A 16,301-nucleotide genomic window follows, 5' to 3' on the forward strand; every position below is an offset into this window, starting at 1 on the left:
CTCTCTCTCTCTCTCTCTCCCTCCCTCCCTCCCTCCCTCCATCCCTCTGGTCTTTCTTGCTCTCCCTTTCTGTTTCTCTCTCTGACTCCTGCTCCCTCTCCAATTGCTGCTTCTCTACTCTTCTTATAAATTAGCATCCATATACTTCCTGGGCTGTGAGCATCCCTGGGTCCCCTGAAGCCCTCTTTCCCACAACCCGCTAGGCTGGTGGCCAATCCAGCTGCTGGGACCCCAACTTCTAGGAGCCCTCTGCAAAGGCCAGTGGAGCTTTGCTTACTCAGCCAAAGTGCTCGTCTCCAGAGGCACCTCCAGGCTGGTCCCCCAAGCAGATGCTCCCTACCCTGGCTCCCCAACCCCTGCCAGGTGAGGACCCTTTCTCCAACCAGGAGAGGAAGGGGAAAGAGTGGGAGGGTCTTGGTTGCCATATCTGCGTGAGGCCAGCCAAAAGCAGATGTTCAGGGTGGGGGCTGGAGGAACAAGGCCAGCCTGCCACAGCTGGTAAGCAAATGCGGAGAGTAAGGATTTAGCGGAACTACTCTGTGAGCAGGCTGACATCCAGCAGTGGAAGCAACGGAGAAGAAGATGGGGAGGAGATGAAGATAAGAGAGGGGAAGGGTTAGAGGAGGTAGGAGGTGGAAGAAAACTGGCCGGGAGAGAGGAAGGGAAGGAAGAGTGCCCAGCCCCTGCTGATTCCCAGAAACAGCCCCTACCTCTAAGCCCCACCCTGCTCCCTGAAGTCCTATGAGCCATTGGGGCTGGGGATGCTGGAGCTCTAGCCTGGACGGGGGGAGGGCCAGCTGCGGAGTGGCCCAAAGTGCCACTTTAGGAGGGACCCAGGACCCTCTCTGTGTCCCTGACCAGGGCTAAAGGCACAGTGGTAGGAGCAGGGACTGGGCCAGGACTCTGAGGCCCCCTCTGCAGAGCTGGCTGAATGTCTGAGGACTCCAGGGCTAGAGATGTCTGGTGGCCTACCCGTTGGATACAGCTGGCATGGGTTTGCCTGTCCTGGAATTCAGGCTGAATGCTCCTATTCTGTGGAGAGAGAGAGAGCAGGTCATGAGCTGAGTATCCCCATTCTGAGAGGCCAGAGCACTTGGCATCTAGATTCTTGGAGACAGGTTTCTGTTCTGGGTCAAACATCAAACCAGGACCAAGAGCCACAGGCCAGAGGAAGAAGAGGTCTTCTTCCCAAACCTTGTTGTGAAGCCCTGGGCAGCTCCACCCCAGGGGTTCTCAAAGTGTGGTCCCCAGGCAAGCAGCATCACAGCCCCTAGAAATATGTTAGAAATGTAAATTCTCAGGCCCTTGCCCAGACCTGGGGTTGGAGCCCAGTAGTCTGTACTAAACAAGCCCTCCAGGTGATGCTGATGCCTGCTACAGTTTGAGAACCTCTGCTCTACCTCTTTGAGCCTCAGTGTTCGGGCTGTGAAATGGGGAGATTGCTGAGATAATCACATGAGGCCATGGAGACAAAAGACTGTCTGGTTCAGAACAGATGCCCAATGAAAGGGAGCCGTTCATAGGTCTAGCCTGGGAGACAACTAGACTCAGACACATGAAAACTTCATGTGTCTTCAGCGGGAAGAGTATATCCCCCTCCTTCACCAACACCCAGCATCTCAACATTTTAGATCCCGCTTACCCTTTAAGGCTCCTCTCAGTAGCCATCCCCTTTCCCAAGTCTTCCTTGATCCCTCTTGAAGGTGTGTCCCTCCACCAAAGGTAGGTCAGGGGACAGCACAGACCCAAATAACTCATGTGCATTTGATCCAGGCAGTGGGGAGCTGAGAGGGGCCGACACAAACTCACTCCCGGGACCCCAAACTCTATAAACTTCAGAGCCCCCAAACATAAGTTTACTCCCTGTTCTCAATAAATGATAGCTATTTGTCACTATTTTCTGTGAACCCAGAGGAGGAGATGTTTGTGGGGATAGTGAGGCCTTTCTGGGGACCCTGAAGTTACCACACAGTTACTGGGCGTCAGAGACAAGGGCCTGGGAGAGAGACCACCCCCCCACCCCCCCACAATAACACATTCTGCAGTTATTGATCATGGTGAGGGGACAGCATCCAGTGTGAACTTGGCAGAAGCAAGTGGGGGGCTTTTCTGCCCACCCTGCCCTATGACCTGGACACTTGTCTTAGTGTGCAGGCCTCTCTTGCCTGGGCCCTACTCCTGGGGCTTCCTGAAACAGGGACAAGAGAGGTCACCCCATCACCTGGCCAACCTGGCTGGTGCCTGAAGCCACCCTCAGGCTCCACTGTGACAAGCCTTGGGACTCCACATCCCAGAGCCTGCTCAGTATAATAGTCTTCCCCTAAAAGCACTTAAAACCCTATGATGCAAGGGCAGGGTAGGATAGGGAGGGCCTCACCATGCCCAGCTCTGGCCTCAACAAGGTATGAACAATCTGAGGAATACTCTTTGTGAGTAGATCCCTGGGTTCAAATCCCAGCTCTTCTACTTCCTAGCTGTGTGGCCTTGGGCAAATCAATTTCCCTCTCTGGGCTTCAGTTTCTTCCCCTGTACAATGATGGGGTGGGGTGTGAGAGTGGGGTAGATAGTATCTCGGGCCATGCTAAGGAACATGGGGTTCTAATAACTGAGCCAGGGTCCCTCCAAGATAACTGGGTTAAAAGCCCTGCAAGGGCAAGGCCCATGAGGTCTCCTTATTTCCGATTGTCTGTTATGACTGGCTGACTGCTTTGCCCCTCCCCTGAGCCAGCCCTCAGCAAGGATGAACAGGAAGTTGGCCCATCACTGAGGAAGCAAACCAGACAGGTCCCACTCCCCTGAACACTTACGTGAGGGACTTCTCCAGGCGGCTCCCAGGGGACCCCACAATCTCTCCAAGGGTGCAGAAGGCCTGGCCCAGAAAATCCTGCACATCCAGGGTACAGAAAAGACCACTGTCACCCACTCTGCTCACAGCCATCCCACCTCCTCCATCACCTCACCCCTGGAAGTATGAGGGCTCTGAAATGACAGGATGCAGCATCAGACACATTCTGTGTCACAGTGAAGCCCAAGGCCAACTCAGAGTTTGGCATTTAAGAGACTTTCAGAATTGCTGGGCAGGCACTGGCAGAACTCACGTGTTTAGATAAATCAGGACTCTTGGAGTCAACATCATATCTGCAGGGAACACAGAGAGATGGTGAAGGCAGCTGGGGCATCCTGCCCCAAATTGCCTGGCTTCTTGAACAGAGCCAGGACCCCTGCTCCCCCAAAACCAGGCACCAACACAGTGGATATTTCTGGGAGTAATAGCAGGGAGATGCAAATGGGAGCCTTCTAAGGTGCTAGTCTGTCTCTTGATCTGGGTGGTAAATGGATATCAAAATGCATCATTGGGGTAGCGCTATTAAGATTTGGGCACTTCACTATATATGTTATACCTCATTAAAAACTGAAAAAATAAAATAAACTTGCTCTGCCACCCTGGCTGGTTCACAGATACCCGAGCCACCCTGCTCTTCACTGACTGCTCTCCCATCTTCCGAGCTAAGGCTCAGCTGCCCTTGGACTTCAGTACCTTGCCTTTGACCTTCCCTGATTGTTCCCTTTTGCCCAGGCCTGCCCAACCTGCCCTCAGGCCTGAGCACTCAGGAAAGAGGGAGGCATGAATACCTGTACCTCAGCCCACCACAGGCAGCTGATCCTGCAGCTGGGCACCTCTCTTCACCTGGGGCTGGCTCACCCACAGCCTCACCTGCAGCCCTTCCCTCCTGCATTCCGCCTCTACTCACACTGGCCATCTCTGCAGCCAAACAGTCATTCTAGGTACAGACAACTCCTACTGAGGGGCAGTCGTCATTGTGCCAGTCCTCTTCCCTGAGCACTTTCTCTCTCCAAAGTGTCACCAGGTGACTTCCCTACAATGGGCTGCATTGACTGCTCTGGGCCTCAAGCCCTTCTATTGGTGCCTCCAAAGTCATTTCCTTTCACTGCATTTTTTTCCTTTGCTCTCTCAGGTGCCAACCCCTCTTTTCTTCCCCACTCAGTCCACAATTCTCTAGGGCACAATCCTTTCTAATCACCTTAGACCCTGAAAATACAACAAAACACCACTCCTCCACCTTCTCATCAGACTAAAATCCCACCATCATCCTTAACCTCAGGAGAGGGGCACTCTGCATCTTTGTGATAAACACACAGATGCTTTGAGCCCCATCAGCCAAGTTACCTCTGCAGGAGGGGAAACTGGAGGGGACCCTCTCCCAGAACAAGCTTTGACAGAGGGAGAAGTCAATGGGGAGCTGGGGGGAAAAGGGCTCCCCAGAATTAGAGCTGGGTTGCCCCCAAGATCTTTCCTCACCACCCCCCGAATCAGGTAGCTTGCCCAGCACCCTCCCACACTGAGACAAATGGGGGGGGTGCCTTTGTTCCCCCTCCCCACCTCCTTTCCACCTCCTGATGAAGGTGGGGCTGGATTCAGCTAATTGTCACTTTTATCCTAGGCCAACCCTGAGTTCCTCTACTATCACAGCTCCCCGCTACCTTCCCTCGTGAGGAAACTCCCGCCCCACTACAGGTCCTGTAGCCCCACCTCCCATCCATGGTTCCTTCCCCAGCTCCATCCTCAGCACGATCTTCTACTTACAGGTCAAAACGGAGGTTCTGCTTCTCCTCGAAGAAGTAATCCACGATGAATTTGCGCACAAAGTCGGGATTGAGTGTGTTGTCGATGACTTCAGTGCGTCCGAACTACAAGAGGAGATGGGGCGTGGATCTCATGGCCAGGCTGGTGGAACAGGGGAGCACTGGGCTCGGAGCCCCTCAGTCCTGAACCCGGTAATGATGGAAGCCACGCCTCTCCCAGCTCCTGCCCCCACCCCCCCATCAAGGGGAGAGCTCCCACATCTAACAGTGGAAGCTGTCCACCTATGGCTCCAATCTCCATTGTCACTTTATTCTCCCTTTCTCTATATAGGCTCCACTCAAGTGAGATGGTTTTGATACCTGGATACCTGAGCAGGCCCTTCACTTGTTCACCTCACTGCCTTTGCCTAGGCTGTGTCCTCCACCTGGCCTCCCCTTCTCAGCCAAGGGCACATCCTCCAATCCTTCAAGATCTGTTGTTAATGCTACCTCCTCCAGGAAATCTTCCTGATTCCTCCAACCAGAGAATTACTTCTCTCTGAGCCACCACTGAACTTGTGGCACCTCTATGACCACCTTCCTTCTCTGACTGATTCCGCATTAGGTGTGTATTGATTTGATGCCCCAATTGTAAATGCAAGGCAGAGACAGGGACTGTGGGATCTTTTAAGGTCCCATCTAGTGGCATTCATGCCCTTGTGCAATCCCCTCCCCTTGAATACGGGCTGGAGCTAGTGACTCACTTCTAATGAAGACTGGACTAGAGCACAAGTCACTTCCAAGGTTATGTTATAAACAACTATGGCTTCCGTCTTAGGCGCCCTCTCTCTCTTGCTTGCTCACTTTGATGAAGCCACATGCCATGATGTGAGCTGCCCTATGGAGAGACCCATGTGGCAAAGAACCAAGGCTATCAGCCAACCCACCCCTGAGAATCTAAATCTTACCAAAGACCACTGAGTGAACTTAAAAGTGGATCCTGCCCCAGCTGAACTTTGAGAAGACTGAGGCCCTGGCCAACACCTTGACTACAGCCTTGTGAGAGACCCTGACGTAAAGGATTCCACAGAGCTACACCCAGATCCATGACCCTGTTGTTTAAGTGGCTAAGCTGTGGGCTAATTTGTTACTCAGCAGTGCATAACTAATTCAGAGAGTTAACTTTCTTGGTAACCCCTGCAACATATACACTAGAGTTTGGCACACACTGGACACTCAATAATTATATCCCATTAAACTCCCTGAATGACTTAAAGCAAGTCACTCCCCATTTCTGGGCATGAGAATTACTTAAAGGTTTGTTAAAACATAGATTGTAGGTTCTGATTCAGTGGGTTTAGGATGAGGGCTAAGAATCTGTACTTCTTTTTTTTAAATAAATTTATTTATTTTGTTTATTTATTTTTGGCTGCGTTGGGTCTTCATTGCTGCGCACGGGTTTTCTCTAGTTGCGGCGAGCGGGGGCCACTCTTTGTTGTGGTGCGCAGGCCTCTCATCACGGAGGCCTCTCTTGCTGCGGAGCACGGGGTCTTCAGTAGCTGTGGCACGCGGGCTCAGCAGCTGCGGCACACGGGCTCAGTTGCTCCGCGGAGCGTGGGATCCTCCCAGACCAGGGCTCAAACCCATGTCCCCTGCACCGGCAGGCGGATTCTTAACCACTGTGCCACCAGGGAAGCCCAGAATCTGTACTTCTAAAAATGCAGGTGACACTGACGTTGCTGGTGCAGGGACCTCCCTTGGAGAACCACTGGGCTAGACTGTGGTCCACAGGGATGGGAGCTCCCAGGAGCCTTCCCATGTCATGGAGGGTGGGCAGTGTGGGCACCGTTCCGGGCTACCAGTTCCATCAAAGCAGCTCTTTTACGTCTTCAATCCACTAGATATTTTTGGTGAGATTTTATTTTTAAAAAGGGACATGGGTCTAGAAGATAAAGCGCAAAAGCACTGTACACTCCATGGTGGTAGGGCGTGATATTCCCCAAACTAAACAAGACAGGCAGACAAAGTGAAAATATTTTAAATAGGTCGTCGACCATTCTTAACATGTTTCCAGTTGTCTGGGACATAGCTAGGTGTCCCCTTCTCCCCTGAAGTAAGTTAGAAACCTGCAAAGAGAACATCCCACCCAGGGCAGTGTGGGGTCATCTGGGGAGCACTAGATTTGGCACCTTCCTGCCCTCAGGCCCACAGCAAATCAATCTCTCATTCCCATCAATTCCATCAGCTAAATCTCTCCCCTCTCCCTGCCTCCTCTGCCGTGGCCTTGGTCAGGACTCTTCATTTTCTCGCCTCAAACACTGCAATAGCCACCTCCTGGCAGGTACCCCAGGTAGGCCAATCGCTAATGCTTAAGGACTCAGCTCCCTGAAAGTCCAGCTCTCTAACTCCCACCCCTTCCCTTGCACTCCCATAATCCTCCTCATATCCCTATGGCTGCACTCATCACAAGACCTAATAATGATCTACTCTTTCCATCCCACTAGACTGAGCTTCTCAAGCAATGGGTTGGCGGGGATCCAAGTTTTCCTCATCTTTGCAGCTCAGGACCTGACACAGTGTTTAACAGAGTCACAGGCTCACAGTCCCACATGATTATAGCACCAGCAGCTGCAGTAAACACTTCACACCATACTACCTTATTTAATCCTTTTATGGCAGGCTTCCCTATTTTATGGATGAGAAAATGAAAGCACCAAAAAGCCAAGTAATTTGTCCAGGGTCACATGGCTGATAATTGCTGACTTCAAGGCACAACCCAGGCATTCTGGCTCACGTTCTCTAAGCCATGTTACCCTACATATAAGGTCCTGAGGGCAAGGACAGCAGAAGCCCACTGCTCCCAGTGACTGGTATACAGTAGGTACTCATTGTTGAATGAAGAAAGGTTGAATGAGGAAATCGATGAGAAGGTTTGAGTCCCAACTTCATCACAAGCTGATTGTGTGACTTGATCGGAGACTTTCAAAGCCTCAGTTTCCTCATCAGAAGATGGAGAATAATACTCGTTCTGCTTGCTTCTTAGAGCTATCCAACTCAATCCAATTATGAATTCAACAGTTTTTAAGCACTTATAAAGTAGGCCAGGCAGTGTGGTGGGTGCTGGGTTACAAACATAAATAGAACACGAATCCTGTACTTAAGGACTTCTCTATCATAGGTGGGACAACTCAAACAAATAACTACAATACAGTGTGACAACACTGTTAACAGAACGATATACAAAGGTCTAAGGCAGGGTGCTCCACCCTAGCTGGGGAAGTGTGAAAGTTATTAAAATGTACAAAAAAGCAGAGCACTGGGCATCCTGTTTCGCATACTAGTCCAGGTATCTGATTTCATAGAGGTCTGCATCGTTCATTATCTCTGAGCTACTTTACGACTCCGCAAATTATAGAAAGCATAGAGTAATGCAGATGATTTTATCCATAGAAATGCAAATGGATTTTCCTCAGTGGAATGCAAGTGATTATTTGATTATTACCCTGTAGATACAGACCAATTTTGCAGCTATTTGTAAATTCATTTCAGTATTCCTGATTTCATATATGTGTGTGGTGTTGGAATTATTTGAACCAGTTATAACATCTTTCTGGGTCCCTCATTGATTAATAAGTTGAATAAATCTTTGCCGTGTGTTCATTTTATATTTCTACGGGAATCGTGATTTTATCTTTAAAGAAACGTAGCCTTTAACAGAAGATTTTTTAAAATACCCATGCTTGGAATTCCCTGGAGGTCCAGTGGTTAGGACTCTGCGCTTTCACTGCCAAGGGTGAGGGTTCAATCCCTGGTAGGGGAATTAAAATCCCACGAGCCATGAGGAGCGGCAAAAAAGACAAACAAACAAAAAAACCCATCCGTGCTCAAGCCCTACCACAGGCCAATTAAATCCGAATCTCAGTGGGTGGGGCCTGAACGACTGTATTTTTAAAAAGTTTCCTACATGATTCTAAGATGCAGATGGAGTTGAGAACCACAGATTCTCAGTAGGAACATGGTAGGAGGAAGGAAGAAAACTAACATTTACTGAGCCCCTTACTGAATGCTTAGTAGATCAAGTGGATCATTGAATTATCGCACTCAATTCTCACAAAAACCCTGTGACCATTTACCCATTTTACAAGTGAGAAAACTAAAAATCAGAGAGGTTAAGTGACTTGCCCAAGCTCACACCAGCTAGGCACAGCTGGGATCTAAACCTAAGAATGTCTAACTCCAAAGCTCATTTGATATATATATATATATATATAAATATATATATTTTTTTTTAATTTGAAGATCTAATTGGCTTTATTAAATGACTCACGAATCGGGCAGCATCTCATCTAGGAAGCACAGAGATACTCCCCAAGGCTTATTATATTTTTACTTCATCTAACTGCCAAGAGTCCTCAAGCATTATGAAAGCCAAATAAAGATGAGGTTTACTTCACAAGCATTTATAGAAGCCTCCCTGTGTGCAAGGCCATGGTAAGGACATTGAGTTGAATAAGACTGGGTTCCTGCCCCACCCCACAAATTCCATAACAATCTTATAACCCTGGTTGCAAAACAGTTCCTGCATTTTCCTCTCCTGCCCTTTCTAATTCTTAATCCCGCGTGTCTTCAGATGCAAAGAAAATTTCTCCTAATAGCTTTCTAGAATGTAGACTATTCCAGGAAAACACCCAGGTTCGAGAGAATCCTCTCTTAAGAAAGGGACCTACCTCCTCCTCAATGCACTGCCTTCCTCTCTCAAACACAATAAAAAAATCCCTCCGGCAGAATTTTATATAAACCCCAGCCCAGAAGAGGCAAGTATTCCTTTGTGCATCCTTCCATCTCCCTCCACTCCCGGCAGAGACTCCAAGGAAAACACCCATTAGGGAAGATGACAGCGCTGCTTTTAAAATGGCACTTGAAGCTCAATAGGGGGGAATTCCCTAGAGATTGATCTCTGCTGGAGAAGAAAATGGAGTTCCCCTGGAAACAGGACACGGAGGGGGACTCCAAGGGCACCCAATATCTCCTAGAGCAGGAAAGGGGACAAGTGAGCCTGGCTGGGCGGTGATAAATTACCAGGACCAGGGGTAATTAACATATATGCACATCCTAAACTACTGTGAATGAAATCTTAAACCCAGGGACTTACTAAAGATGTTTTATAGCCTTCATTACTTGGGCTAATAACAAAGGGAAAAAAATGTGAAAACTTGGATTTTAAAAATCCAAGAAGCCACTGGGTCCGTGTCAGACCCAATTTATACCCCTATTAATGACGGTCAGATCACAGCTGAACTGATGTTTTTTTTTAAAAGAAAAAATTAATTTGGTTGTATTTCGTTCTACATAGAGAATTAGAGATTTCAAGCCAGAAGGGACTTGGAGAGATGAGGTTTTAGCAGCGGGAAGCACGCAAAGGCACGAGATCTGACTCTGCTAAGGGGGCTTGGGGAGGAGGGGAAGGTAGGTTAACCCCTCACCACTCTGTAATCCTGAGCCAAGCCAGCCCTGAACGCCCTTCCAGGTCCCTGGAAGGGCCTGTCCCTCCCTCCATTCCATTCTGAAGCCCTTTGTCCACACTTGGTCTCTAAGGATGGGAGGGAGCCTGACACTGCTCAAGTCTGGGGCACAGACCACCAAACACTGGTAGGCACAGGAATTCTCTGATTAACAAAGCTGCAGGGAAGCCCAAAATCTGCTTTGTTTTACCAAGTGATTCTGATGCAGAGAACCCTAGAGAATTGTTGGGTAGGTGGCAAGTGTGGACTGGGGAGGCTGTGGTATGAAATTGGGGAAGGGGCTGAGCAGTCGGGGAGGTGAGGGGACTTTGACCCCAGGGGCTGGGACAGCCTCCCAGAGAGGAGAAAGTACAAATGAGAAATAAGCCTGGAAATTAGGGTATTCACCCTCTGAAAAGCTTACTTCTTGTCCCTGGCAACAAAACTCAGTGGGAAAAGCTCCTGACATGTCACAAAAGATGCTCCCAAGGGTTCCTAAAACCCCTATGACTAAGTCCCAAGAATATCAATTAAGCAGCATTAATTATATATCATCAGTTTGAGCAAGACCCTCAGAGGGGAGGCAGACTTGAAACTTCTTTGAGGACTAAATTAAGTGGCTCCCAGGGGCTGGGCTACACATAGAAGTCGAGATTTATGGGGGCAGGTGGGCAGCTGTCCCACCAAACTGCCCTGGGACAAGGGCCAGTGCAAGGCTGGGATTGAGCACCCAGGTCAGGCAGAAGGTCTTCCCTTCCTACATACAACCTACATGGCCGGGACGGGGCAAGGCTGTGTCAAGACATGGGCCTCCTGACCTGCAGGGGGCACTGAGCTGGCAGTTAGTCCTAGACTGATTTGGAGGCTTGTTCTCCGTGCTGGAGAGTCTCCTGCTGCCGCCCCACCCTGCCCAGCTCCTTCTCCATTCCAGGAGATTGCTTCCCATCAAACTCCATCACCTGGTTCCCTTGCTCTGTGGGTTCCAGTTGGGTTTGGCCAGTGGGAGGCACTGGCAGATGGCAGATGGCAGATGGGAGACGGGAGATGAGAGAATGTGGGCTATTTCCTCCGTCTCTGGCCCAGTCTCAGCACCATGGTTCTGGGAGGGGCTGCTCCCCCCACGCCCACCACCACGCTCACCTCTCACTCACGCACAATAACATTGTCTCCTCCCACTGCCTCTTCAAGCCTGGGTGGAAACAGCTCCCTGTTGTTGCCAGGCCCTGGGTGCTGCACTGTCCCTGTGGGTGTCCTCAACCTCACCCATACCTTTGAAAGAAATCCATTAAATCTCTTCAGTGAAAACAACTGAGTAGAATTCTCTCTCCTGCTGGGACCCTGACTGATATATTTTCTCTCTCACAAACACATTCACACACTCATACCATTTCCAACTCACCTGAACACAAACCAAGAACGGTCCCCACCCCCACCCCATTCTTCTTAGACACGGTAACATTCATGTCACCAGTAAAGTGTGTGACTCCTGCCCATGCAGCCTAGGTACCCAAGGTCTGTGACAGCCCTCAGAGATGCAGGGTCCCAACCCAGCCATCCTACCTGTGGGCCTTGGTGGGGACTCTCAGGGTCCAGGGCTCTCACCACAGCCTCTGCTTTGTAGAAAGTAGCCATCCCGGCCCCATCCACACAGATGTCAGAGAGCCCAGCAGGGAAGGGCAACCGCTAGATTAGAACCAGCTCTGAGTGGGCTGTGACACTCTGAAATTGAATGCAAATATCCGTACATGTCCTCATTTTCTGGGGAGAGAAGCCATGGTTTTCATCAATTTCTCAAAGGGAAGCAGAAAGCTTTAAGAACCACTAACTCTAGCTTTGGAAGGCAGATCTTGGGGGTTTGCACATAAGGCAGTAAAGTGAAGTAGTTAATAGAGCAGTCTGAGGCCAGGCTTCCTGGTTTCAAATCCTGGCTCTGCTATTCACTGGCTGTGTGACCTTGGCCAAATCCCTTTGTTAGGGAACCGTTGACCAAAACTGTCCACCTTGGCCAGGCACCATGATAACCACTTGCATAAGTTTCTCACAACAGGAGGTCCTGATAAGGAACATGGTACTGCTGCTGAAAACTAACTGGGAAAATATGGGAGGGGCCAAAAGGAAGGAGGAGACGCCAGCCCATAATATGTCCTACTAACCTCCCAGAATCCTTTCGCTGGAATCCATCTTGGCTGAGAGATGCACGCACCACCAGGAAGGACCCTGAGTCACACCAAATATGGGCCAGGCAAGATGACTGGCCAGAGACAACCCGGCAACTAACCCCATTACCATAAAACCTGAGACTGTGAGCCACGTGGCAGAGCAGTTCTCCTGGGTCCCCTTACCCTGCTGCTCTCCACCCAGGCGCCCCGTCCCAATAAAGTCTTTTGCTTTGTCAGTGTGTGTGTCTCCTCAGACAATTCATTTCTGAGTGTTAGACAAGAGCCCACCCTTGGGCCCTGGAAGGGGTCCCCCTTCCTGCAACACCTTCTTCACCTCTTTGCCTTAATATCCTCTTCCATAAAATGGAAATGACCATTTATCCACACTTTATAGAGTTGTTGGAGGCTTAAATGATTTAGTGTATGTAATATACTTAGAAGAGAGCCTGGGACATAAAACATGCTCTGTAAATTTGTGATTCCACACTCCGGTTCTTTATAAATCCCAAACCCTGGCCCAGCCACCCAGGAGGTATATATCTCCCAAGTCTCTGAACTCAGCCCTGTCTCTGAGATGCTCCTGGCCCTAACCACTAACATTTCCTACCCATCTTCCATGCCTGAGAAGGTTTCTATCCTCCATCTAAAGGGGTCCTCTGTGCTTAAGTCCCCTGGAGGTCCCAGTTCTGTGTGGTTTCTCTCCAAATAACTTCCACATACAGGGTAAGGCTGAGGGGAAAATTCAGGGCTGGCCCTTTGCTCTTACAAACTAGCTGCTCCATTAAGATCAAGGTTCTGCCCTCCCTGTGGGCTCCCCTCAACACCTAGCAATGCCCAGGCCTCAGTTAGAAAAAAGGAAGTAGAATGTGTAAATTTTGCTTAGCCACCCAGGCCTAGAGAAGAAAATTCACTCTGGCCACTGCAGGAAAGGGAAGGCAGGAGGAGCCCTTGGGCAAGGAGGCTGCTAGTGAGAATGGGGGGAGTGGTGCCCTTGGCCCACTCATCCCCAGCTCAGACACTGGAGATGCAGAACAAAGGCAGCCTGGGAAGAGGCTCTCTCTGTTGCTTCCAGATTTCCAAAATCTGGTCCTCTTCTTCTTCCTCACAACCCACTTGCTGGGGGCAGTGATAGCAAGCAGCTCAGGGATGTCTTCCAACATGTCGGTCAACTCCCCACAGATGCCCATGGCTGGAGCCAGGGAGGTGCAGAGGGGTAGCCAGGCCAGTGGCCCAGGAGCCCCACTGGCCAGGGTTCTGTTACTTATTATCTATGTGAGACCACCTGGGTAACCCCTCGGAAGGTGCATTTCCCCATCGCTAAAACAGAACATCCTTCCTTCTCCAGGGGAAGGCTAGAGGGAAATGTGCATGAAAGGCTGCACAGAGCATCTGCTGCCCAGTTGGTCTTCAATACTGATAACAACTGTCACCAAGCCCTACCGGGTGCCAGGTGCTAAGTGTTTTCCATATATTAACTCATTTAATATTCATAATAACCTTATGAGGCAGTACTATTATCATCTTCATTTTACAGAAGAGAAAACTAAGATAAGGCTCAGAGAGACTGAGTGACTTGCCCAAGGTCACACAGCTAATGGGTGGAAGGAACAGGATTCAAACTCAGGCATTCTGGCTCCTAATCAATTAGGAGTTGATCGAGTCACTCAACAATAAGAGGTTAATACTGTGAATGAGGCTGGGACTATGTCCTATCAGTCTTTACCCCAGCCCAACCTCTGAACTTCTTCAGTGCTGACTGTCCCTTCCACCTGGTTAATTCTTCCTGTGGAATTGGGTGGTTCTACAGGTCAGGTGGCACAGGTGAGCGCCCCGATCTATTCCTCTGCTCAACCTCCACACCACCTCTAACCCCTACACACACACACACATACACACACACACACACACACACACACCACAGTCCTGGTCCTTCCTATGATTTCTGTGAACATTCATTGACTAACAAGTTGACTCAGAACTGAAGATTTTAGGGCCAGAAGGAACCAAATCCTCTCAACCAATGAGAAAAGAGAGGCAGGGAAGCGGGGATGGGGTGCTCTGACAGAGGTCACATAGCTGATTAGGAAACGGGCAGTGACAAGAGCCCAGGCCAGGCGGGGCTCTGGCTCTGAGCAGTGCCCTCTTGTCCCAGAAGCCTGTCTATGCCCCCCTCTCCCAGGTTTCTCCCTTCCATCAAATCCTCCTCCTCCTTCCGCTTTGTATCGTGACTTCTCATCTTCACAACACTTCCACACATTCATGATCTCATTTAACCCCCCACTGACCCCGATGGAGATGATTTTATTATCATCCCCATTTTACACATGAAGAAACAGAGCTCCAGGAGGCCCGGGGGGAGGGCCAGGGCTCCCAGGAGTGACAGGATCACGGTGTTCACTGCGATCCTCTGCCTCAGTAGTGAGTGGGTGGCTCTGCAAGCCTGAACAATCTTAACGGCCTCTGATTTAAGCAGCTCTTGCCTTTTTACAAATTACAGCTGGATGAAGCCTCAGAGACCTTCCCCCCCAGCTGCGAAGCCCCCAGTGACTGTGCTGGCCAGGACAGAAGGAGGCCAGAGCTGACAGGCTGCTCTCTACCTCCAAGCTGCCCACCCTTCCCCAGCAGGAGCTCCCCTATAATTTTCATATATTACTGATGGCTCCTTAATGGCAGATTCTAACATCTTGCTGCAGAGCCCAGCCCCTGGACCCTCACGAATCATGTTCACTGGGATTAAAATTAGAGGCCAGAAATCTATCTGACTCAAATACAAATAGGACGAGGGAATCTGCTTGGCTCTGGGAATAGGGGACTGGGTGGGTGTCCAGGGCTGGGGAGAATGGCCAGAGGTCTGGGCATCAGGCAGGAGGGCATGGGTTGTGCGGAGGGGCACAGAAGTCCCATGCCAGGTCCACCACCGTCTTGGGTCTGGAAATTTCTCTCAGGTTCTCTCACGGGAAGGGTCCAGGATCCTGTGGCCATCTCTTCCTTAGAGAGTAAGGAAAACGAGGCCCAGAGAAAGCATGGGGCTTACCTAAAGGCACACAGAGTGAACCATGACTTCTGTGGCCTGGTGGCCTCCCAGACCATTTCCTGTTTTGTCAAGGCCTCTAGGTGAGGAAGGGCAGAGGTGGAGATGGGAGGCCTGAGGCTCCAACGGCCTTCCCAGTGCTCAGGCCTAGACAGAGAAGGTTCCTGTTCTGGCCCCAGACACCAGCAGTGGCCTGTGAAATTTTATCAAGCTTTATAATAAAAGACTTCCTGCCAAAAAGCTTAGTTCCTAATTAGCCATTGTTTCCGATAATCTGTTAAATTGTCCCAGCTCCTGGGGGAGTGGCCCTTTTACCAATAAGCCTGGCTGCCAACCTGCCGGCAAAACACTCTCCACTGGCTTGTGCTTCTGGTCCTGCCTGAGCAGCCGCTTTTGGGAGAATGGGGGAGCCTGAGAAAGCCTGCCACAATAGCACCTGTCCCCCAGCACACCCCAAAATGTCTATGATTCCTATCAGATGGCATCATGACATCTGACATGATAGCATCAGTAGTTCCTTCCTTATACACCATCAGTGAAATGATAGCATCGGTGGTTTCTCACTTAAGGGCTTCTTACAGGAAGAGCCATTATTGAGCATTCTCTACGTGCCAGCCCCTTTACATGAGTTAACTCCTTTAATCCTCACAGCAGGCTTTTGAGCCTAAGCATTTGCCTAAGCGCCCCAGCTGGGAAGGTGGTGGCCTGGATTCGGACCCAGTTACCTTGACTTCAGAGCCCGCGCTCTCAACAGTTCAGCTGCAGCTATGAAGTGTGCCTGGACACTAATGCCAAAGAATAAATAGATTTATCAGCTACCAAGGGACCTGGCCTAGATCCTCAGGGTTTACTAGAAAGGCAGACTCCTTTCTTTAAAGGGAATCTTAGGCTCCTGTCTAATGTTATCACACAGAACTATCAAACACCTCTGGCTGAATGGGGGAAGGGGTGGCAGGAGCCACACACAAATTCACAGTTGGACCCTGAGGCACCACATCAAACCCTGGAGCCAGAAAAGCCCATTTT

The 16,301-nt window shown here is 50.0% G+C and overlaps 1 protein-coding gene across 1 annotated transcript in view; it reads right to left on the minus strand.

The window, feature by feature from the left end:
• CPNE5 (copine 5) overlaps nt 1-16,301 on the minus strand; it is a 92,047-nt gene that overhangs the window by 46,476 nt on the left and 29,270 nt on the right. Inside the window, exons 4-7 of the mRNA XM_024766391.1 lie at nt 4,607-4,710; nt 3,099-3,138; nt 2,808-2,884; nt 973-1,032 (exon numbers count right to left, since the gene is read on the minus strand). Coding sequence (XP_024622159.1) covers nt 973-1,032; nt 2,808-2,884; nt 3,099-3,138; nt 4,607-4,710 — 281 coding nt within the window. The remainder of the gene's footprint in view (nt 1-972; nt 1,033-2,807; nt 2,885-3,098; nt 3,139-4,606; nt 4,711-16,301) is intronic.

The sequence above is a fragment of the Neophocaena asiaeorientalis genome, unplaced genomic scaffold (assembly GCF_003031525.2).
Source record: "Neophocaena asiaeorientalis asiaeorientalis breed wild unplaced genomic scaffold, Neophocaena_asiaeorientalis_V1.1 scaffold46, whole genome shotgun sequence".
Lineage (NCBI taxonomy): Eukaryota > Metazoa > Chordata > Mammalia > Artiodactyla > Phocoenidae > Neophocaena > Neophocaena asiaeorientalis.